At 31.3% G+C, this 27,821-nt stretch overlaps 1 protein-coding gene across 2 annotated transcripts in view; it reads right to left on the reverse strand.

Moving 5' to 3' along the window:
• Positions 1–27,821, reverse strand: part of LOC134712178 (receptor-type tyrosine-protein phosphatase epsilon-like) — a 141,134-nt gene that overhangs the window by 31,652 nt on the left and 81,661 nt on the right. For both annotated transcript variants that reach the window (XM_063573479.1, XM_063573468.1), the window contains 2 exons: positions 10,020–10,132; positions 1,150–1,240 (listed from right to left, as the gene is read on the reverse strand). In XM_063573479.1, the coding sequence (XP_063429549.1) occupies positions 1,150–1,240; positions 10,020–10,132 (204 nt within the window). The remainder of the gene's footprint in view (positions 1–1,149; positions 1,241–10,019; positions 10,133–27,821) is intronic.

Below are 27,821 nucleotides of genomic sequence, written 5' to 3' on the forward strand. Positions count from 1 at the left end.
GGGGGGGGGGTGGGGTATGGTGTGTTAAATTGAAACCAAATAAGCACTGTTGAAGTCAACGTTCTGTTCAAATTGTGACTGTTAGAGTTCATGAGTCCAATTATCTCCCCCCCCCCTTGGCAATTCCTGGCTAAAGGCCTGCACACTTTAGTTGTTTTAAATGTAACTTGATACATTTTGTGTCTATAAAACTGACTTTTTAACACTGTTAATCCCTTGCATGTTACAAGAATACATATTTTTGCATTAAATTAAGCATACATAAAAATTACGAATTCCAGCTTATACAAAAATAAAGATTTTTCTATGCTATAAAATGTGGTAATATTGCTGTAGCTAATGACAACGAACTTAAATTCAATATAGGTTTTAATATAAACATTATACAACAATTACATCCTTCATTAAAACCATGTAAGCTTTCTATTACAAAAAACTTCTTCATAACTCAATGAATACTTGTTTAGGATTTCAGGAGTGAATATATAATTGAATTTGGTTGATAATTTCCTCTTTTTAGCCACTCTGCCTTGAAATAAGTCAATAATAACAAAGTGATACGGACATGGTCTTTAAGCAATTATCTGTAATTGCAATTAACGAGGTATGGGGGAGGGGATAACAGATTTTTCTTGTCATTTCCAATTTTTCAGATAAAATACTTAAAAATGAAACATTAGACAATATATAGATAGTAGGAGGTATATGATATTTGTCAATCAGACAGCAACCAAACAGCACAAAAAAAAAGAAGATTTGCAGGTCATCATTAGGCTTCAAGCAAGGCCTAGAAAAAATGGTCAATACATATATAATACACTTTAAAAAATCTACATCCAACATAATAGTTTTTATAAAAACCCTATTATTTAAGATATGGCTTAAGACTTTCTATAGGAAAAGTTCCAAACTTGAGCAGGGCAAATCCATATGTGGTGTGTCTTAACAAAAAACAAGAACATGAACATTTCATGTATTTCTGTTTTCTTTGTAAAGTTAAATCCTATATTTGTTTTCAGTCTTTTAAAGAGCTTGTTATTTTGAAACAGAGAAGCAACCACCCTTAATTCAAGTGAAGGCCTTCATTCTTTCTAGAAGGCAAGAAGGATAATGAGTTTGATATTTATACATGTTTCTGACACTACTTACAAGAGACAACATCTTGGTTAACGTTGAGTAGTATATTGTCAGGCATCATGGCAATAGTACATGGAAATTCATCCTGATTACGAACAATGGCCTGAAATACAGAAAACAGGAAAAATATAATTGCAAGTTTTATAAATTATATTTTTTTAAAGATGTTTAACTATTATTGTATAAGGGAACCAACACCTGAAGTGGTGGTCACATGGTAGGGTTGAACCATTTAATGAGTTTTCATTAACAAATTTAATTTAGTTGTTTACAACCAATCTGAGAATTGAAAGTTTACCTTCTTCCAATAGGGCTCTTCACGGTTAGTTCGGCCATGTTGGATAGGGGGCAGATTTTTTAGAAAGAGGTGGAAATAGTATGAAAGTATGGGAAATCCTATGTGTGTTTCCAAGCAACTGCTCTGTTTCTATGATGTTTTCCCGTATTTTTGCCCCCTATCCAATATGTCCGAACTAACCGTGAAGAGCCCTTAGTATAAGGATACATACATATATGTAAAAATATATTCTTTTTAAGTTTCCTTTCAAATCATTGCCTATTATTTACTAAGCAGAGATAATATGAGGCAGGCATAACCTGTGAATGGGGACGAAGTCTGTATGTATTATTTTTTTTAATGCAAACATGTTAATGAAAGAAACCGAAATACCGCACGTAACGTTTTGATTTTGGTTCTGTTGATCGGGATTTAGCTGTGACGTTCTTTAAGTTATGACGTCATATTCGATGTAAACAAAAGAAACACTTTCATCAGGTAACGGTTTTTTTTCATAACAAACAATTATTAAAATTGAATTTGAATTGAGTTCCAATCTTATATTTTACTAGACTGATAAATATTAAAAAAATTCCAAGTCTCATGCAAACAAGACAGATATCTGCACAAATGCGGGGAAAACCGGGACAGGAAGTAGATCTGAAAAAAAAAGTTAACGATTTTGAGTTCATTAGTAGAATGAAAAATTCTGGAAATTTTCCCCGATTTTTTTTTTCATTGATTTTTCTACCGTAATTGGGGACTTTGTCCCCATATCAAATAAACAACCAGCTAAATGACAATTGGGAAGCCATCTTTTGTTTTATTATCATATCATCTTTTTAACTTTGGGCACAGATGGCCACCATAACTTTGCTCTCTCTGTGCATAAAGCATTAAGAAAATATTGAATGTTTTAGATGCTGAAAATCAAATTTAAACTTTTCAATCTCTTAAAATTGTGCATTTAAGGCAGATTTTTTTCCAGAAAAAAATAAAATCTCAGTATTTGAACCTTAGTTATTAATTTTGAATTATTGTGCATTTTAATTATAAATTCTTGGTATTTTCTGGTGCTTTAAATTTCAACGATATGATAACAATTATAAATTTTGAATTGCTGCACATTTTAATAATAAATTATTTGTATTTTCTGGTGCTAAATTTCAAAGATATGACACCAACGCCTGATGCTAAAGAATAATTTTATAACGTTGAGATGTACTTATAAATCAGTAATGTTATATGCCATGCAATTACTTCCATAAAACAGCTTTCTGCAAAATTAATTATGACTTTTTTTTTGACAAAGACCAAAAATCAGTCAATGCACCTGTTTGTGTCAAGATCTGTAATACTGTAGATTCTGAAATTATTGCATAAATTTATCATTGCCATTTTGTCATTTTCGAATAAAATGCAATTAAATTAATTAAGATAGTGAGAAAAATCCTGTTTAATGCATATTAAAAATTTCAAAATGCAAGTTTAAATTATTGTGATTATAACCCTGTCACATTTTTACGCAATATTAAATAAAAACATCGCAATAGTTTCTGAATTCACAGTAAGTAAATGGCTGATGACTGAAGCAAACAACAGCTAGTTCTATCGAACAAACAATCAATAGTAACTAATGTTTAATGACCAAATATACTAATTCAGGACCACTCTATTCCAACAAACATGCATTTTGGATTAATTCAATTGTTTATCAAGAAACATAGCTTTATTTCCCAGTAGAAATTTATAAAGTGAAATTCCTCACTATATTCATTGGGATCAAAGGTTAATCAGACAACATGGGGATTGCTACAAATACTGATAAATGTTCTCTGAAAGCAATATTCTATAATTTGACACCTTTCCATTTACTTTTTGAAATCCATTAATTCTGTATCTATACATATACAAGCATGATTAAACTACTTATGAAACTCTTAGCATTTAACTGGAACTTGGATCACAAAAATTAATGTTCAAAAATAAATTACTAGGTTGCAACACTATTCCCTGAGCTGGAATCGATGAATGTTTCAATATTTCAATTTCTAATCTCTGAACACTATTTAATTTAAAATGCTATTTATAATTGTTGTTGAAGTTAAATGCTTTTAAAAATTTAGGCTTTCCTAAAATGTTAAATTTTCAGACACTGAGTTTTAGATTATACAAATTAATTTTATCTCTCAGGAACACTTATATCCCATTGGCAGCTGAAAGTGAGAAAGATATGGTCATGTTCGTATTTTTGTTTTTTGTTTCAGTGGCATATTTGTCTTTTTTTAAAATAACTCCAATAATATCTTTAGACTCCAAATGTGTTCCTTTTAATGGAAAATACACTGAAAGGATTAATAAGCCTAACACTACAGGGAGATAACTCCGTAAAATCAGCTAAACATTTTAATTACGTTGTGTTGTTAAGGGAACATTAAGCTTCTTAATGATAAAAATAAGTGTTTGTCAAACTGCTATATAACCAGTTTAATTTTTCTGATAAAACGGTTGGTTCAAATTTTTTTCATATTTTTATATTTTTATCAAAGAGTCAAAGTAAATACTTTGTCAAAGTTTTAAGAATTTAAAGAAGCCAAACTAATTTTAATTAAAGTGTTGGGTACCACCTTAAATGGCCTATAATAGTTGTGTTGTTTCATGTGTTGTATATAATAGTGTAAGGCATTGGAAGTACTTGTTATGATATTATAAATTCAGAAAAAGGAAATATTATTCTTTTAAACATAACGGGTGTGTTCTTACGCATAGTAACTTGGCTCGCACGAGAAAGTAAAACATTTTTTTAATCAAAGATATGGCATTAATTTACTATTTTTATGTATGGATTTCACAGGCCAAAGTTTCATTTTTTGTTTACCAAATATAAAGGGGGGAAGCATTTCATCAGCTATGATATGAATTTCTAGTTCATGTTTGTATATAGGTTCAAGATGATGTTGACAATTATCAAGGATATCAAATTTTTAATGTGTAAAACACTGGAAGTGAAATGAATTTTTCATTTGTTTACATTTTGTTGTACAAGTGTTACGGCAGGGAATGTATGTAATTACTCATGGCTTACCTTCTACATGCTTTATATCATGTAATTCCAGATTTAAGGATCATTTCTTGTAACCAAATATTCATATTTAAACGTCTAATATGCCTGATATACATAGGAAAATACTTCAACTGCAATTGTTTATTTACGGAGACTTTGTCGTCTGCCATTTTGTGGGGACCGAAACATGTGTTTTGATATCTTTAAATACCAATTCGTCCCCTGGACATTTGATCTCATATTGTATTTTTGATACCACAGATAAGATTTTTAATAAGTATACCCTGCCGGACACAAATATATTGTAAATATTTAGATGGTTGAAATGAACTATGTTGTATGTTATTTACGTATTATGTAATTACGCAGATCGTCTGCTAAATCAATGCGCGCGCAGTGGTGTCCGATTGTTTATTTCAAGCTTCTTTGTCGATATTTCAGATGCTATAGCTTTGTTTTGATATTTTATGTATAAGGACAATGTTCGGACAATTTAAGATGATATGTATATCATGTTTTTCATTATCTGACATTTTTATAGTTCCGGCTTCCCGGAAAGGACAAGTTTCCATTGGATTAGTATGTCACGTGACAATTACAATTTAGTATATAAACGCGAGAGCACTCAGCAATGGCAGATAGCCCAAAGTTTTGCTGGCGGCAAGTTCAAACCTTGGAAAACAAATAAAGTAACAATAACCTTTAGGTGAGAATAAGGATAACATAATGAAGTTTAATGATATGTAATTAGCTGTCTTTTGTACAGTAAGCTATCTCCCACCACGTCGGACACCACAAATATGTATTTATAAGGATTTATGATTCAGTACACTTGAACGCAACTGTTTATTTATATTGTTTTACGATGTTATAATGTTACATACTTTTAACAGTGAGCAAATAAAAACTGTTAACATTGGAAAGATAACTTTGTTTAATTGAACTATGATACATATAAAAAGAACATGAATTTACACTGATGAAAACAATAGATGCTGGAAGACGCTCGTTCAAACATAAAAACTATGGAAAGCCGTTAGGAACAAAAATTAGCTCAGTAACACTCGAATACAAGGGATCGCTCAATACATACATATTAAACAACCTGAAGACCATACCTGACAAGTAATTTAGGAAGTTTAATACAAATGTAGAGTTGCTACAGGAGTCACATATTGTATTTACGTGTTATTAAAGTAAACTGCCGAGTATAGGACAGGATGCTCTCGGGTGGCTTACAATAGAAATAGGAAGATGTGGTATGAGTGCCAATGAGACAACTGTCCATCCAAGTCACAATTTATAAAAGTAAACCATTATAGGTCAAGGTACAGCCTTCAACTGTACCATCAGGCTGTTGGTTTTCTCATTTAAATTGTTTTTAGTATTGTCATGCCATGGCCTTTCATAGCTTGCTATGTGGAATGTATTTTGCTCATTATTAAAGCTGTAAAATGACATATATTTGTTTAACATAGACATAATTTTGACTCTGGTGAATAGTTGTTACCCGAGTCAAAATTATGTCTAACATGGTGCAATCATACCCTATCTACAAGTAGTCATATCGGAAAATCTATTTTTCAAATTTATGAAAAAAATAACATTTCAATCAGTGCTGAAAATAAGCTCAGAATTTTTAATAGCCTCTTTTACACGATATATAAATTTTAAGAGATTCATTACTAAATACAACTTTCTCAGAATTTTCCTTGATATTCTTGGAATCTTGTTATGAACTCAGATATAGATAATAACGAAATTATTTCTCAATTGTGCTTTTATGACAACAGTTTTCCTTTAATAATAGCATGATATTTAACCCTATAGAACTTTGTACAGGCAGATCAAATATTTAAGATACCTTTACATGTAACAAGTCATTCATAACAGTAATTAAAAAGGATACTCTTTTCTATTTTCATTGAACTTGGTCAATACATGTATTTACATGTATTTCTCTCTCATTCCTTTCTCAATTTTACAGTTATTTTCTATAAATTTAAGTCTGTAACTAGAGCTGGCATTTATACTTCAACTTAATACTGTCAATTTAGAAATTAATGTGAAATTTTTATTATTGCGAAAAATGCGACTGAGTTATAAACGCAACAATTTAAACTTGTATTTTGGTATTTAGCAGGATTTTTCTCAAAATTGTAAAAATTAAATCTCATTGAAGTCTAAAATGGAACCCCTTTTTTTTGGGCCGATCAATGCATTTGAATGGGACATAAAGTTGGACCCCTGAACTTGACTTTAATAACAGTCACAATTAGACAATAACAGTGCTTATGTGATTTCAAGGGGGCAGGGTTCGGATGAACCCTCTGAATGTCCGAACCCCCAGGCTACAGTATGAAGTTTCCTACTGACAGATTAGTTAGTTCTTGATTGCTATCCTATTGGTGTATAAACCAAATATATCTGATACATTTAAGGTTCAGCTTTCTGTTGCACAATAATTTATTCTTAGGCCAAAGTACCATATACATTTTTGTTCTTTCTCAGTTGTTTAAGAATTATTTGGATTATTAGCTGAGTCATGATCAATTCTTGGTAATGGTGTGTTCTTCTGGTGTTTAAAAACTGGTACCATTTCATTTTATACTTAAATTGCTGGTAAATCTAATTGCAGAATAGGACTGAAATATAGGACATTTTGTAACAATATATTTTACATTAATCCAAGATTCAGATACTGAATTTTTTATGAAGTGCTAAATGAAAAAAGTAAGATACGTATGCTTAATGATGTTAAGCCATTATCAGAACTTTGCACTCCAAATTTTAATGTTCCGACTTAATCTGTAGAAATTGAAAATTTATGGACAACGTAATTAGATCTTATAGTCTGAAATTCATTGGAAAACTAAACTAACCATGTTAATGAGGATGATAATAATATAAAACAACATACAGTAATTCCATCTAAGTCAGTTGAAATAAAATCAATACACACAAGAAATTGATAATTTGAGATTTATTTATATATAGTTATATACAGCTGATCAAGGGTTATTTCAGGTTACATTCTAAATTTAACCTTTTATTATTTACAAAACAGGGGGTGGATACAGGATATAAGGGACACTAGCTACAAGATACAATGTTTATAAAAAAGAAAGAAACATGTTTTTTTGTTCAATCATAAATGAATGAGAAATAGAAAAATAATAGTTTGCTTTCAGTTCCCAGTATTGTTCAATTTTCTCTAAATAAGTTAAGAAACATTGATGATAAAATATTCACTTGCAAGTGAATAATGACCACATTGAATCTGTTTTCATGTGGCCTTCCATTGAACCCTTAGCTAGAGATAGATTAACCATAAATTATGTGTGATTCGATCCACAAGATATCAGATAAGATGATAAATATATTCTTTTAACCTATTATATGAAATTAAACCAAAAAATCCAATTGCACAAGTCTGCTTTCTATTTATATCCATATGAATGTTTATATCCCTTATATGACCACTGGTAGTCTAGAAGTCTTCAAATGTCAACTAAATAGTTTTTTCGGATATTTTTATACTAAACATTTATATATATCTTGTGAAAAATTGAGATATCTTATTTATTTGGCAATTACTGTGGATTCATTTATTTTCGTGGGTATCAATTTTCAAGGATTGCTGAAAACTTGCATATTCGTGGATATTTGATTTCGTGGTTTTGCAAATTTTTGTATACAAGATCTATTGAAAATGTGTTATTCGTTGAACATTTGAATTCGTGGTTCACCTGTACCAACGAATCCCACGAAAATTGGTATCCAACAAATAATAAAGAATCCACAGTAAAGGGAATGTTGTATTAAGGACACCGTTGCCCCCTTCTTTTCCCCCCGAGTCTGCTACTGTAAACCATCATTGTGATGCTGTTTCTTCTACTCCTGGCATTATCCTATCTTGAGTACCTATTGTTCTTTAACATCATTTCATGTCATTTACAATTTCCAACCCTTAAAGCAAGTTCAAATTCAGTTTGTTAAAGAATTGTATAACGCATCTACAATAATTTGCTCAGTCATATTTCAGCAAATCAACTTACTCTATGTAGGTATTTTATTCATACAAAATAACTGCTTTTAGAGTTTTTCACGACAGTAACTCCCAGGTCTAGGAATAAGCAGTCAATGATTGTAAAGGGCATTTACTCTTGTTAAAGTAAAGAGGTAAAAGCTACCCCGAAAACCACTGATTAACATATTTTTCTTGATTAAATAAAGGTGTTCTACTAAAAAAAATAAACATTATTCTATTTTGCAAAAAAGTAAGTTATAACATAATTATTTTTCTAGAGGGAGGACTAGATACTACCTTAAAATATTTCATCATCATCATCATTTGTTACATAGTGATAAAGACATTAATTTGCATTGAAGACTTGTTGGTGACCTACTGCTGTTGTCTGCTCTATGGTTGGGTTGTTGTCACTTTGGCACATTCCTCATTTCCATTCTCAATTTTATTAAGAGTACTTAGACTGCAGGAATATATGAGGTCCTTTACATATATTGCTTAGAAGTCAGGAGGGTCTAATTTCCTTTTTTGGACCCTATATATCTGTTTTTCTATAAGTCCTAATATTATAAATTAACCCCCTTTGTAATACCTTCTATGGCTTATTTGTTGTACATATTGAAAATTTTGCTAATGTGCATGTGTCTTTGGTAAAATCTCACATTTTTAAACTTCGTTGTTATTTCTTTTACATTTTACTTATTCATTGTACTGGTACATGTTTTAAATCATAAGCTGCTTTAACCTCCGTAAATTAACATCAACTCAAGCTGTGCTTCACTCAATCATATTCATATGACATTCATAATATTCTAATATGTAAGGAATGTTCACAATAGTTAAGACTAATAGAGTATATGATCTGATAGAATATGGACCAAATTGTACTATTAATAGATATTCCAGTCCGCTGAACCAGTAAATAAACAGAGACTGGGTAATGACACATTATTTCATAACATAGTTAATAGAATACAGAGACAACTGACAGGACTGAAGTTTCAAAATTGATGATACAGATGATTTTATTTTTTGAATTGTAAACAGAGTTATATAGAAAATACTGATGATGGTTTTGATCTGAAAAAGTTAGTTTTGCCTCATATAACACTTAAGCATTTGACTGTACTTTTAAATAGCAGTCTACCAGTCATTATAAAAATCACCATAAAGTATATTAATGATTGTCTTTTATTAAGAACATCTGTATAACTTGTATTTCTTTTAATATGCAATGCCAACCTAATTTTTGTTTGTGTTCTTTTTTCAATTGTTCATGAACATTAATAATGTGTTAACTGTTGATATTTATAGCCTTTTTTCTTCTTTGTTATGAATACCACTGTCACTCTAATATAATTGTAATCAATTTAACTATTGTACGTTTATTGTCTTAATTTTGTATGCCATAACCATTTAATGTAAATGTGTTTGTGCGAATAAAATATTGTCTATTGTCTATAACAATTGAATTACATGTATATTGAAAATAATAAAAATAAATGACTTACCCGAACTTCAATTTTCAAATATTTATCCGATTTCTTTTGTTTAAATCGTTGTATGAACTGTTCTGCTGCAATAGGCTCCTTCTTCACTGCTGTCACGGCCTTTTCTTCCTTCTCTGTAGAAGAATCACCAAATCCAAATACAGACTTTAAATTTAATATTTGCTGACTTAAAGCAGAAATTAAACGTCTTCCCATCATTTAGGTGACATTTCAATCATCAATTTATATCTTTGTACTCATGTTGGAATATAATTTATTCTTTTGCATGAAATGAATATGAATAAAAAAATAAATCGTTTGTTTTTTATCACAAAGTCACATGACAAAGAAACATTCACCATCCATTATATAAAAACTATCAACGATCAACAATAAATGGTCATAAATGCCCGGAACACAAAAATTGCCTAATGACCATTGTCGTTGTAATAAAATCCATTTTCCAACAAATTCCACATTACAGCACTTATGTGTGGGAAAGAGACAAACATGTCACATCACTCTTAAAACAATTACTTTCTTGTGCATGTCAATCAATGAAGTATTGTTTACACTGTCTCTTTTATACGTAAAACCTTCATTTTCTATTAAAACACAACATCTGCTATTGTCAAATCCTTTTTTCTACTACAGCATATACAGGCTAAGTAAGCCATATGTTTGTAGTATGTTATATTAACGTATTGTCAATTTAAAAGGTAATATTGAATTTTTCACGCTGTAATCGACCAATAGTTTAGCTGCTGTATCCTTTGATATGATCAATTCAATGTTTACTTTTTCAGTAGTTATTCATATAAAAGAAATGATCATTTTTATATTGTTTATTTGGCCTTTATTATTGATTAGAGAATTTCTAAAGTTTCACTTATCAATAATTTATCAAGGATTCTATTTCAATTTTAATAGCCAGATACTAATATTATTTTAGTATGAAGTTCATAAAGGATGTTTTTGGTGAGAAATTGTCAGATAATACCAACTTCTACCTTAACAATGCATTAGACATTATAATGATAGTCTTAAACTTATGTGACGATAAAATGCCAATAAATTCTGATTGATTTAGTAGAAAATATCTAATTTATGCATATTGGATGAATTAAATCGACTGGAAAGTCTAACAAATATAGAACTTTGGTAAACAGGGAGTATCAGATTTCTGTCCAATAATATTGGTCAGTTTTATAACCTAAATACATAGGCAGACTTCCAGGAAAATTATAGGTGTTGCACAATACAATATGTAACATGTAATAGATGCTGTCTGCTATAGTTTGAATATGTAATCCCTCAAGATACCACAACTTAAAAGTTACTTTATCAAATAACCAAATTGCACGAATGTGGATATACCATGCCTGATTACCTCTGCTTGTCCCAAAGTAAATATAAACTAATTGTCTGGGAAAAATAATTTCTGCCATAGCACAACCATAAGGGACAAGTAAAAACAAATTTAAGGCAAGTTAGATCTGCACCAAAATCTTTTCCAATTACTTCAGTTAGAATTTTCTAATGTGCCTTTTTAAAACAAAATTTTGCAACTGCTTAGGCCACACCAAATTAATTAGTAGTTCTTTGGAAAACCCGCACCTAAATTGCCGAAATTAAAATAAAAAAATAAAAATAAATTTCCCGCACCTCACCTGCCAAAACCAAAAAATATAAATAAAAATAAAATTCCCGCACGTCGAAAATAAATCCGCATTTTCGACGAACTCGATTCCTGTATTAAAAAAACAACTTTATCAATTAAGCGTTTGAAAATATGCAGTGTTTGTCATTTGTCAAGCATATTTTTGATTCTGATCAAAAAAGTTGCAAAGATGGAAAACGTGCTGATTGTTTCTGTGGTGAAACATTCAGACAAAAATAACAACAAGGCATACATATTAAAAAATACGGCAACACAAACAAAATGTCAGACATTCAGGGAACTATATTAAGAAGCCATTGAACGATGTAGCGATGCACAAAATGAGATTATTAATATTAAAACCATACAAATAAGTAAGTCGAACAGTTTCGATGATTCTAGTATCGAAATATCTGACGAAAATATGGTATGGTCAATATGTAATGACCTAAACTTTAAATATGTGCAGTTCACAATTGATGATGGATCTACTGCTACTAAAGATGCATCAAATTCAAAACCAAGTGGAATTGATGCATTTTCGGTACTCATGAGCTCACAAAATGAGTTACACATGCCTGATAAACCTGTCCCCTTGTCTGGGAAACAGCTCACTGGGCCACAAAGACTTTACTCTGATATCATTGATTGGGCCTCAAACATTGACTCCATGATGCATCTGGTTGAAATCTTAGTTATAACATAGGCTTATAAATGTAGGTTATGTAGGTATTTCCATGTTGGTATGTTTTGGTGTAATTTATTTTCTGATATTTAATTGTAAAGTAGCACTAGCTAGAACCCCCAGTTTCCACTGTGCTATGATTGACTGGTTAGTGATCCATGTGCATAAACACAAAACACACACCATGCAGTTATGTTACAAGAAGCTAGCTAGCATACTACAGAGGGTGTCTAAGGACCAGAAGGTGTATATACTACAGATGAAAGCAGTGCATATTAAAAGCAGATAGCCATATAAAGTTCATGCATAAAAAAATATGTTCAAAAGTGTATATTTGTGCAGTGTTAATTATACAAACAACAAAACAAAATGAAAAAGAATGCAGAAAGTTGAAATACATATAAAAAGGGAGATAATTTTAATATATCAAATTATGTCCCCTTTCAATTAAGTGAGTTGAAAATTCAGTTGCATCTTTTAGGTAAAAGATATAAAAATTGAGAGAAAAAAAATATCGCTCGCTCCATATTTCTTCAAAATTTGAGGCGAAGAATTTAAAAATATAAATTTAAATTTCGCTCGCTCGCCCCATTTTTTTTGGGTAAAATCTCAAAGAACTATTAATTAATTTGGTGTGGCCTTACTAATCAAAAAAAGTTTTAAAAGTCTTTGGCATTGGACTAGTGGTTAACTTAGTGGCTAACGTTGCAAACTGGCCTGCTGCGGGTATATTCTGTGGCAGTGCTTGGCCAATCAATGCATTTGAATTGGGACATATCTTTGGAACCCCCCTTTTTTAAATGACTGGATCCCCCCTGGCTTGTTCCAGGTAATGTAGTATTTTGATATTTCCACACCCTAATGCCAGTAGAACAACAGGATGATCAAACTGTTATTATGCTGCACCTCAATGGATCCAATCATATTATCACGAACTTTGAGATAGTAACATAATTTGGCCACTTCAGTTTTTAACCGACAAATACTGGAAATAATGCAAATTAACAAGCAAATAAATCCCACTTTTTTAAAGAGCAGATTAAAATGGGGCTTCAAAACATATTACTAAAAAAATCTATATCTGTAAATTTGTATTTAATCACCACAGCACAAATAATATGACTATCTGTAGGAAATCTGATCTGCTAACTATAGAATACAGACATATTGTATCAAAATAAATTGTCAAATATTATGGTGTACTGATTGATGCATTGAATAATTGATGATTTTTTACACTTTAACTGGAAATGTTTTATCCTTCGTGTGTTATAAATCACTTCTGAGTGGTCAATAGTACTCTTGTCGACCACTCAGTCATTTAATCACAATTAGAACAGGGTATTCTCCCATCATCAACAAGTTTTAAAAATGTGTTATTTTATGATAAGATCTTGCATGCAACCTCTTTTTTTTTCATTGGAAGGATTTTAAGCTGCAATATAGGGTGTTCAGCTTGGGAAAAAACAAACCATGGAAGTCCTTTTATTGGTTTACAAAACATAAGAACAAAAATAAACTATAAATCAATTATGTCTTACTCATAAGTCAATTAAGTAGAATTTAACTCATAAGTCAAATACTCAAAATAACTCGCAGGACAATCTTAATAGTATAGTAACTATCAACTTCAAGATTTTTGATGAAACATGTACAACTGAATAAAATGATCATCACAAGATGGCAGAGATCAAATTAGATATAAGTATTTTTAATTAATATATTTCATTTATAAAATGCTTGGTCAAAAAGGTAAACAATGTATGTTGGCATTGAACGAATTATTATAGGGTGTCGAGGATAAAAAGAGACGATCACATTTATACATACATGTACCTATACGCGTTAGTGCTCTCTATATGAAACGTCATGGTTGCTATGTGTTAACGTCATTGTATTTCCAGCATTAAATCATCCATTTTTAAAGAAGTTTTTTTCTCTATTCAAAACACAACGCAAACTACAATTATACGATAACGAGATTGGTGCCGTGACCAGGATAAAAGATGGATTCATCAAGAATCAAGTCTATTCAAGCTGGAAATAGAGCCACTGCCACGAAATTCTTCAAGACTAGATGAGCTGAACACTGATTGGAGATAGATATAGACATTGCAAGTCCAATTATTGACGCTATAGAGAAAAAGCAAAGAGTAATTTTTAAACTGGATGAACAGATTTTTGAAAATTCATCGAATGAAGATATAGAAGTTGAAATCACAGATGCAGATGAGTATAATTTAGATTTTGAAACACATTAGCACTGTTATAAGAAATTAGCACAAACAGTTACACGTACATGTACAGAATTATTTCATGAAAGCATTCCAAACACACACCCCATCATGAACATGCATGAAGTCAATTCTGAAACCTGTCCTGTAATGAACACAGAATTCTTCCCAAGATATTCATCGCAAACTACTAATAGTTCACTGTCTAGTTAAAATCACTGCTTGACGATGCTGAATACCATAATTGGTTTTTTTTAATCCTAAATATAACAAAGCTGTGATAAATCAGGACATTTCTAAGAGCAGTAAAAGATAGCACAAGGATTTCACTAATAAGGGTCTAGCAGTAAATGACAAATCTACATGGGTACAGTCCCTAATCAAATGGAAAAAAACTCAAACATTTCAAATGAGCAAGCTTTCATTACTGTTATTCGTCTTAGTAACATTGAGGCCTTAAATACAAGCAAGAAAAAACTCTCACAGCACTGCAAGTTAAGTAAGATGACCCCTAAGCACCTACTAAAAATAAAGGTTAATGCAATCTGTTTGGCTGGATAGTTTTCCCAACAATTTTACATTTTTCATAATAAAAAGTACTTCTAAGAGTAATAAGTAAAAAATCAGTAACTAGAATACTGACATTTTGAATGATTTAACTAATATTTTGATGACCATTTTAGTAATAATGGCAGCACGAGATAATTGGACATTGTGAATCACTTTGGAATAGAATTATACACAAACACAGATGTTTCTCAATTTTCTCCATGAAGTAAAAATTCATAAGTTTTTTAGTTGTTTCAAAATGTCATATGCATGCACCATTAAATTATATATATGCATTAATTTTCTGTAGAGATTCCGCAGGCTGTCCTTTAATCTGAGTAATATTCACAAAGGTTAGACTGACATATATGCCATTAAAGTGTACATTAATTCTCATAAATACGTTATAAAACAGATATTTCCATCTGCAAACTTCATTTATAGAAACATTGAAATGAAGAAATAAACAAAATAACATTTTTCATTCGAATGAAGTAGTTTGAAAAAATCTATACCAAGAAAACACAGTTAACTCAGAAATATCAGTTAATGTATTCAAATGTGGAGACTGTACACAAGTGCATGTTTTTGATAGGGAGGGATGGACCTACACTCCTTTATTGTTTTTTTTTTAAATGAAGCAAAACAAAAAATGTTTTGACAAATGTACTTTTTGGTAAATAAACAAGATTTTTCAAAATCAAAGAAACATTTTTTGAAGAAGGTACTGTAAACAAATTAGTTACACAAACTCAATCCAAATAAAAAGTATAAATAAAATGAAATCAAACATTTCACTGAAAATAAGGTTAAAATATTACCATACAGTTTTTTCCTGAAAAAAAACTTTTATTATTTGGTAGTAGGAAACTAAATTTGAATGATTTTAGGTTAAAAAAACTAGAGGCTCCAAAGAGCCTGTGTCGCTCACCTTGGTCTATGTGAATATTAAACAAAGGACGCATTTGAATTCATGACAAAATTGTGTTTTGGTGATGGTGATGTGTTTGTATATCTTACTTTACTGAACATTATTGCTGCTTACAATCATTCTATCTATATTGAACTTGGCCTAAGAGCTTCAGTAGAAAATGTTAGTTAAAATTTACAAATTTTATGAAAATTGTTAAAAATTGACTATAAAGGGCAATAACTCCTTATGGGGTCAATTGACCATTTAGGTCATGTTGACTTATTTTTAGGTGTTACTTTGCTGTACATTGTTTCCCTTTACAGTTTATCTCTATCTATAATAATATTAAGATAATAACAAAAAACAGCAAAATTTCTTTAAAATGACTAATTCAGGGGCAGCAACCTAACAGCAGTTTGTCCAATCCATCTGAAAATTTCATGGCAAATAGATCTTGACCTGATCAACATTTTTACTCCCTGTTAGATTTGCTCTAAATGCTTTGGTTTTTGAGTTATAAGCAAAAAACTGCATTTTACCCCTATGTTCTATTTTAGCCATGGCGGCCATCTTTGTTGGTTGGCCGGGTCACGCCACACAATTTTTAAACTAGATACCCCAATGATGATTGCGGCCAAGTTTGTTTAAATTTGGCCTGGTAGTTTCAGAGGAGAAGATTTTTGTAAAAGATTACCAAGATTTACGAAAAATGGTTAAAAATTGACTATAAAGGACAATAACTCCTAAAGTGGTCAACTGACCATTTTGGTTATGTTGACTTATTTGTAGATTTTACTTTGCTGAACATTATTGCTGTTTACAGTTTATCTCTATCTATAATAATATTCAAGATAATAACAAAAAACAGCAAAATTTCCCTAAAATTACCAATTCAGGGGCAGCAACCCAACAACAGGTTGTCCGATTCATCTGAAAATTTCAGGGCAGTTAGATCTTGACCTGATGAACATTTTTACTTCAGTCAGATTTGCTCTAAATGCTTTGGTTTTTGAGTTATAAGCCAAAAACTGCATTTTACCCCTATGTTCTATTTTTAGCCGTGGCGGCCATCTTGGTTGGTTGGCGGGGTCACCGGACACAATTTTTAAACTAGATACCCCAATGATGATTATGGCCAAGTTTGGATTAATTTGGCCCAGCAGTTTCAGAGGAGAAGATTTTTGTAAAAGTTAACGACGACGGACGACGCCGGACGACGCCGGACGACGCCGGACGCCGGACGCCAAGTGATGAGAAAAGCTCACTTGGCCCTTTGGGCCAGGTGAGCTAAAAAAGACACCGAAAGGCCACCAACAGAATCAAAACTTATAACTTGAAGAATAACAGATAAAATAGTCATAAATTTTTTTTTAACTAGTCAATGGAATATATTATCAGAACATTCACTGGTAAATATTTTTATATCACAGTTTACTTAGACCAAATTTTATTATATGTACTATGTCCAGATATTGGAAATTGACAGTGGTCCTGACTCAAAACCAAGAATTACCTGACAACTATGTCATGACTAACAACCTAGAACTACCTGACAACTATGTCATGACTAACAACCTAGAATTACCTGACAACTATGTAATAACTAACAACCTAGAATTACCTGACAACTATGCAATAACTAACAACATAGAATTACCTGACAACTATGTCATGACTAACAACCTAGAATTACCTGACAACTATGTCATGACTAACAACCTAGAATTACCTGACAACTATGTCATGACTAACAACCTAGAACTACCTGACAACTATGTCATAACTAACAACATAGAATTACCTGACAACTATGTAATAACTAACAACCTACAATTACCTGACAACTATGTAATAACTAACAACATAGAATTACCTGACAACTATGTTATGACTAACAACCTAGAATTATCTGACAACTATGTAATAACTAACAACCTAGAATTACCTGACAACTATGTTATGACTAACAACCTAGAATTACCTGACAACTATGTAATAACTAACAACCTAGAATTACCTGACAACTATGTCATGACTAACAACCTAGAACTACCTGACAACTATGTCATGACTAACAACCTAGAATTATCTGACAACTATGTAATAACTAACAACCTAGAATTACCTGACAACTATGTAATAACTAACAACATAGAATTACCTGACAACTATGTAATAACTATCAACCTAGAATTACCTGACAACTATGTCATGACTAACAACATAGAATTACCTGACAACTATGTCATGACTAACAACATAGAACTACTTGACAACTATGTAATAACTAACAACCTAGAATTACCTGACAACTATGTAATAACTAACAACCTAGAATTACCTGACAACTATGTTATGACTAACAACCTAGAATTACCTGACAACTATGTAATAACTAACAACCTAGAATAACCTGACAACAATGTCATGACTAACAACCTAGAACTACCTGACAACTATGTCATGACTAACAACCTAGAATTATCTGACAACTATGTCATGACTAACAACCTAGAACTTCTTGACAACTATGTAATAACTAACAACCTAGAATTACCTGACAACTATGTAATAACTAACAACCTAGAATTACCTGACAACTATGTAATAACTAACAACCTAGAACTACCTGACAACTATGTCATAACTAACAACCTAGAATTACCTGACAACTATGTAATAACTAACAACCTAGAATTACCTGACAACTATGTTATGACTAACAACCTAGAATTACCTGACAACTATGTAATAACTAACAACCTAGAATTACCTGACAACTATGTCATGACTAACAACCTAGAACTACCTGACAACTATGTCATGACTAACAACCTAGAATTATCTGACAACTATGTCATGACTAACAACCTAGAACTACCTGACAACTATGTCATGACTATCAACCTAGAATTACCTGACAACTATGTAATAACTAACAACCTAGAATTACCTGACAACTATGTAATAACTAACAACCTAGAATTACCTGACAACTAAGTAATAACTAACAACCTAGAATTATCTGACAACTATGTAATAACTAACAACCTAGAATTACATGACAACTATGTCATGACTAACAACCTAGAATTACCTGACAACTATGTAATAACTAACAACCTAGAATAACCTGACAACTATGTCATGACTAACAACCTAGAACTACCTGTCAACTATGTCATGACTAACAACCTAGAATTATCTGACAACTATGTCATGACTAACAACCTAGAACTACCTGACAACTATGTAATAACTAACAACCTAGAATTACCTGACAACTATGTAATAACTAACAACCTAGAATTACCTGACAACTATGTTATGACTAACAACCTAGAATTACCTGACAACTATGTAATAACTAACAACCTAGAATTATCTGACAACTATGTAATAACTAACAACCTAGAATTACATGACAACTATGTCATGACTAACAACCTAGAATTACCTGACAACTATGTAATAACTAACAACCTAGAATAACCTGACAACTATGTCATGACTAACTACCTAGAACTACCTGACAACTATGTAATGACTAACAACCTAGAATTATCTGACAACTATGTCATGACTAACAACCTAGAACTACCTGACAACTATGTCATGACTAACAACCTAGAACTACCTGACAACTATGTCATAACTAACAACCTAGAATTACCTGACAACTATGTAATAACTAACAACCTAGAATTACCTGACATTTATGTCATGACTAACAACCTAGAACTACCTAACAACTATGTCATGACTAACAACCTAGAATTATCTGACAACTATGTCATGACTAACAACCTAGAACTACCTGACAACTATGTAATAACTAACAACCTAGAATTACCTGACAACTAAGTAATAACTAACAACCTAGAATTACCTGACAACTAAGTAATAACTAACAACCTAGAATTATCTGACAACTATGTAATAACTAACAACCTAGAATTACATGACAACTATGTCATGACTAACAACCTAGAATTACCTGACAACTATGTAATAACTAACAACCTTGAATAACCTGACAACTATGTCATGACTAACAACCTAGAACTACCTGACAACTATGTCATGACTAACAACCTAGAATTATCTGACAACTATGTCATGCCTAACAACCTAGAATTACCTGACAACTATGTAATAACTAACAACCCAGAATTACCTGACAACTATGTTATGACTAACAACCTAGAATTACATGACAACTATGTCATGACTAACAACCTAGAATTACCTGACAACTATGTAATAACTAACAACCTAGAATTACCTGACAACTATGTCATGACTAACAACCTAGAACTACCTGACAACTATGTCATGACTAACAACCTAGAATTATCTGACAACTATGTCATGACTAACAACCTTGAATAACCTGACAACTATGTCATGACTAACAACCTAGAACTACCTGACAACTATGTCATGACTAACAACCTAGAATTATCTGACAACTATGTCATGACTAACAACCTAGAATTACCTGACAACTATGTAATAACTAACAACTTAGAATTACCTGACAACTAAGTAATAACTAACAACCTGGAATTATCTGACAACTATGTAAAACTAACAACCTAGAATTACCTGACAACTATGTAATAACTAACAACCTAGAATTACCTGACAACTATGTTATGACTAACAACCTAGAATTACCTGACAACTATGTAATAACTAACAACCTAGAATTACCTGACAACTATGTCATGACTAACAACCTAGAACTACCTGACAACTATGTCATGACTAACAACCTAGAATTATCTGACAACTATGTCATGACTAACAACCTAGAATTACCTGACAACTATGTAATAACTAACAACCTAGAATTACCTGACAACTATGTAATTACTAACAACCTAGAATTACCTGACAACTATGTTATGACTAACAACCTAGAATTACCTGACAACTATGTAATTACTAACAACCTAGAATTACCTGACAACTAAGTAATAACTAACAACCTAGAATTATCTGACAACTATGTCATGACTAACAACCTAGAACTACCTGACAACTATGTCATGACTATCAACCTAGAATTACCTGACAACTATGTAATAACTAACAACCTAGAATTACCTGACAACTATGTAATTACTAACAACCTAGAATTACCTGACAACTAAGTAATAACTAACAACCTAGAATTACCTGACAACTAAGTAATAACTAACAACCTAGAATTATCTGACAACTATGATGTAATAACTAACAACCTAGAATTACCTGACAACTATGTAATAACTAACAACCTACAATTACCTGACAACTATGTCATGACTAACAACCTAGAATTATCTGACAACTATGTAATAACTAACAACCTACAATTACCTGACAACTATGTAATAACTAACAACCTACAATTACCTGACAACTATGTCATGACTAACAACCTAGAACTACCTTACAACTATGTAATAACTAACAACCTAGAATTACCTGACAACTATGTCATGACTAACAACCTAGAACTACCTTACAACTATGTAATAACTAACAACCTAGAATTACCTGACAACTATGTTATAACTAACAACCTAGAATTACCTGACAACTATGTCATGACTAACAACCTAGAATTACCTGACAACTATGTAATAACTAACAACCTAGAATTTTCTGACAACTATGTAATAACTAACAACCTACAATTACCTGACAACTATGTAATAACTAACAACCTACAATTACCTGACAACTATGTCATGACTAACAACCTACAATTACCTGACAACTATGTAATAACTAACAACCTAGAATTACCTGACAACTATGTCATGACTAACAACCTAGAATTACCTGACAACTATGTAATAACTAACAACCTAGAATTTTCTGACAACTATGTAATAACTAACAACCTAGAATTACCTGACAACTATGTAATAACTAACAACCTACAATTACCTGAAAACTATGTCATGACTAACAACCTAGAATTACCTGACAACTATGTAATAACTAACAACCTAGAATTACCTCACAACTATGTCATGACTAACAACCTAGAACTTCTTGACAACTATGTCATGACTAACAACCTAGAACTACCTGACAACTATGCCATGACTAACAACCTAGAACTACTTGACAACTATGTCATGACTAACAACCTAGAATTACCTGACATTTTACCCCTTTGTTCTATTTTTAGCCGTAGCGGTCATCTTGGTTGGTTTGCCCGGTCACACAACACAATTTTTAAACTAAATAGTCTAATAATGATTCTGGCTATGTTTGGTAAAATTTGGCCCAGTAGTTTCAGAGGAGAAGATTTTTGTAAAAGTTAACTAAGATTTACGAAAAATGAATAAAAATTGACTATAAAGGGCAATAACTCCTAAAGGGGTCAACTGACCATTTTGGTCATGTTGACTTATTTGTAAATCTTACTTTACTGAACATTATTGCTGTTTACAGTTTATCTCCATCTATAATAATATTCAAGATAATAACCAAAAACAGTAAAATTTCCTTAAAATTACCAATTTAGGGGCAGCAACCCAAAAATGGGTTGTCTGATTCATCTGAAAATTGCAGGGCAGATAGATCTTGACCTGATTAACAATTTTACCCCTTGTCAGATTTGCTCTAAATGCTTTGGTTTTTGAGTTGTAAGCCAAAAACTGCATTTTACCCCTAAGTTCTATTTTTAGCCATTGCGGCCATCTTGGTTGGTTGGCCGGGTCAAAAAACACAAATTTTAAACTAGATACATCAATGATGATTGTGGCCAAGTTTGGTTAAATTTGGCCCAGTAGTTTCAGAGGAGAAGATTTTTGTAAAAGTTAACGCCGGACGACGGACGCCAAGTGATGAGAAAAGCTCACTTGGCCCTTTGGGCCCGGTGAGCTGAAAAGCTACAGGTAATTACCACACAACTAGTCTATATATTACTTATCAAGCTGCCTAGAATACCTGACATGTCATGACAACTTTACAAGCTAACTAGATTACCAGACAATAATATATGTTATGTCAAGAGACCTAGATTACTAGACAACTATATAAAACATTTCAAGTCACCAAGTATACCTGACATGACATGACAAGCTACCTGGATTACCATACATCTATCTAGAATACCTGACATGACATGACAAGCTACCTGGATTACCATACATCTATTAAGAATACCTGACATGTCATTGATAAGCTACTAAGGTATAAAGGTATGAAGCTACCTAGAATACCTGAAATATGTGATGACAAGCTAATTAGATTACTAGACAAATATTGACAAGCTACATAGATCATCAGAAAGCATGTCAAGCCACCAAGTATACCTGATATGGTACCTAGATTGCCATTCCCCAATATATTTCATGTCAAGCTATTTTTCTTACATCATTTTCACAACATTTTACCTTTAATTTAGTATATATAGAATATAAATTATTAATTTACAGTTGATATTTGACCTTGCTGTGATCTATCTAAGAGACTATTTTTTATAAGAAGATTTCCCAAATGTCCCATTTCAAAGTCAACCCTTACTTTTATCAAGGTAATATACTTTATAGCAGTCATTCCATCACTCTGAACTGATAAGTAAGATTTAGTATATATACATATATAGAATCAGCCATATAAATAACTCATGAAGACTTTCAACTCATGGATAATAATAAACATGTGGATATTTTGTCAATCAATAGATAAACTGCTAAATTCCCTCAGACGAAATCACAAAATAGTACTAAAATCACAAAATAATACTAAAAACACACTAAATATATAAATAAATCAGCATACTTAGGATGTACTAGATTCTTTAGATGAACTTAATTCCTCCAGGGAAAAGTACACATCATGTGAAGTAAATGCTGTTATGAACAAGGAAATATAACAGCAACACAGAGGTATTTGTTTAGTCCTAGTTAAACCTTCAAAAGATAAAAAGGTATTTGGTTGGTCCTTGGTATTTGTTTGGTCCTAGTAACCTTTAAAAACAAAGCAGTATTTGTTTGGTCCAAGTCATCTTCAAAACACAGAGGGAAATTCATTTTTTCCGAGTAACCTTCAAAAGAAAGAGAGGTATTTGTTTAGTCCTAATAAGCTTTGGCAGTGGGGTATTAGTTTTTAGTAACATTCAAAAGAGAGAGAGGTATTTAGTTAGTCCTAGTAACTTTTAAAAGAACAGAGAGGTATTTGTTTGGTCCTAGTAACCTTTAAAACAGTGGGATATTTGTTTGGTTCAAATCATTTTTAAAAGAAACAGTGGTATTTGTTTGGTCCAAGTCTATCTTCGACACACTGATATTCGTTAGGTCCAAGTCAACTTCAAAAGACACATGGGTATGTGTTTGGTCCTAGAAACCTTCAATAGACACAGAGGTATTACCTATCAATATTTAATTCCTTAACTTATGCTCTATCTATGGCTTATAGTTTCAATTTTAAATTCTAGATTTTTCCTTGATGCATCTTTAACAATTATTTCATTTAGAATTAGTTCCACGAAAACAGTATCTTGTTAAAGTACAAATAAGCATTCAATTTATTTTTATTAACAATGTCAACATGATAATGAAGAGATGGTTGAAATCTGTTTAGTCTTACATAATACAGCATTAACTACTTAAACAAATGTTTACTTTGCCCTTTATAAAACCATCGATTTTAGAAACACTGAAATTGAATTTTTGAAAAGATTTTTAAGCAATTTTGTTTTTAAATAATCTGTTGACTTAAATAAATTTTAAGCCAGCTTTTTATTCATATTTATTTGAAATTCTCAAACTGAAAAACAACTATTCTGGTTAACCAAAATACCGAACATTTTAATTTATGTTTTGAAAAATTTTGAAAAAAAACCAAACTATTCATGGTTACTTAATTTGCCATTTCTGTGGATAAACAACTCAATACCTTTATGCACATGCAAAATATAAAAAATAAATGATAAACTAGATCGTTGGAAATGTTATCAGCACAGCTAATGAACTGAACACCATGATATTTCCAGATATTTATCACCAATGATAGAAACAATACAGTTCTTGTTTAACAAATACTATGTAAATAAGGATAATGGATTTTGTCTCAATACATTCTGATGTCATTCTGACAACTGCTATAATCACAAAACATATAAAGCATTTTAGATGTCAGACAAATGTTTGTATTAAATACAATACTGTAATTAACAATAATTTTTGGACTCAATCAGAATGAAAATAATGGCGAGATCTGACCACGTAATTGTGAGATTAGACGAGTTTCAAGACTTCCCATCTATCTTGTCCTATACTATGAAGAACAGATTATTTCCCATGTGACAGATGAAGTCTTATCGGACTATTAATGCAATGTTATCATCATTCAGAACTCCGACTTTTTCTAAAGAAAATAAACAGTCTTGTTTAACTTCTGACTGTGATACTATTTTATGGTCGATTACCACTATAAGGAGGTAAATTAGCATCATATGTAAAGTATTCACCTTAGTAGTGGATGAATTTTTCACATTCATCAAATAATTATTATGCTGGAAAAGTATTTCTTCAGATATGGGAACTATAATGATTAACTTTTTTTCTTTTTAAATTGTTATTTGGATGTAGAGTTGTCTTATTGGCACTCACACCACATCTTCCTATATCTATTGAATACCATAACAAGACAAATATCATGGCTGTATATAACAGATGAATACATTCAATAGCGGTATGCTTTGAAACTGTGTCAAAAGAATAAAATCTGATTGCCCTGTATCTATACTACTAAAGGAAAAGACAGGATTCATTGAGTCATAACTCCTCTGAAACCATAGAAGGTCAGAAATATTTGTGATGTGACGCATAAATGTTAGTGTTTTTGTACTTCCTAAGTTTGTCTTTCAATCAAATTTTTTTTCAACAGAAAACGACAATTTTTAAGAAAATATTCAATTTCTAAGACCGTTATCAATCTGTGATTTATACGCTTTTCCGCATACACACTGAAATTTAAAAACTCTTTGTTTCATCACTTGCCCAATTCTGAATGGTACGATTTCACCGGCATCTTCAAGTTTTTTATAAATGAAATGTAAAATTGTGCCTAGCTGATAAATGATGCATACAGTCTCTAAGTAACCTCATTTTATTCCATTAATGGTATGACTGATGGGAGGAAAGATGAAAAATTACAAATGACAGCTTTATAAAAATATCACACATTTCAAGATGACAGAAAAGCAATTACAGCAGCATTCACAGTTTAAAGTATCATATGTAGATATATATACGTGTGATTTAGGATGTAAGTGTGAACTCCTAGATCATAATGGAAGTTAGACCAGCTTAATACCATGATGTTTAACCAGCAATGTAGCACAAACAAACATACATCATTCTGACAATAGCTTGTATCAATACATTTAAAATATAAATAATTAATGAAGACAAATTGATTCCATTTATTTCTCCACCAATTACCACTATTAATGCTTTTACTCCACAATCAAATTGAAATATATTGCTATACACAGCAATCATTTAAAAAGAAAACATTTCAATAAGGTCAGAACCTATACAGGATGTTACTATCAAGGTCAATGTCAAATAACCATAATTTAAATAAATGAGAAAATTTATAATGAGTTATCTCCCATTATTTGAAACTTTTCTGGATGATGTCAGATTTTAATTGAAGATCCATATTTATCATTAAAAACACATTTCTGAAATGTATACTGTTGTTTTCTTTCTTTTTATAAAACTTTGTGTCAAAATTGGTTAATACAAGGGAGATAATTAGCTTTATCTGCAATTTGTAAATTTTTCCTTTGATGTTACTGGCGTTTAGTTTTATTATCATGGACAGGACTTGATACTCAAAAATATTAGAAACTGACCTCATATATCATTGCAGCAAGGTCATGTGCTCAAGTTAATCTGCATTATTCTGACAATTTTAGATAAAAACCAAATGAAGATCATATTGCAGAAAAACACAAATTTGAGGTTGCTATATTGGTGAAAAGAAGTTCAGGTGACACCCATTCTTTTTATTATATATTAATCCCAAAATCATGTATACCCTTATCAGAATTTTATGAAAAAATCAATGGTAGATATTGAACACATCAAAAATATAATTATAATAAAATTAAATATTAAGGGATTTATTTTTTACTTTGATGACCAAAAAAAACAATTGCACTAATAACTTGGTAGTGTGATCAACACATCTAACAGTATAACAGTTTAAAAATGGCCACCGTTATATGATCACAACATCAAGGTTATTATAATAACACTTTAGTTAATGAAATGCAAACTTCAATTAGTCTATCTTCGTCAAATTATTGCAATCAAATATCATCTGATTTTTTTTATAATTATTTCTATCGACCTAATATCCTAAAGGTGCTTGCTTTACCTAATCATCAACAACTAATAGAAAAATATATTCCATTATCAAAATATGATAATTATTTGATAAAGACACACAATGTGCCTAAATTATAATCAACAAAGTTGTGCCTTGTGACTGTGTGAGTTATAGCTCCCAGCACTAAACTGTATGCAACTATACAATGACCTTGAGATGTAGGTCTTGATTAACCTCTGTTGTGGCTTTGCTGTCTCATTTGCTTTTGCTACTACTATATTTTCTTTAAAGTAATGTTGACAAGGATATATTCCTTCAAACCTATAACAGCCTCATCCTTGCCAAATCTTCTTTTACTGACATGTTTTGTGGTTTATTTATTCTAGCAAAATTAGACAATAACTACAAAAGAATTGTTTAAAGGGAA

The sequence above is a fragment of the Mytilus trossulus genome, chromosome 1, assembly GCF_036588685.1.
Source record: "Mytilus trossulus isolate FHL-02 chromosome 1, PNRI_Mtr1.1.1.hap1, whole genome shotgun sequence".
Taxonomy (NCBI): Eukaryota; Metazoa; Mollusca; class Bivalvia; order Mytilida; family Mytilidae; genus Mytilus; species Mytilus trossulus.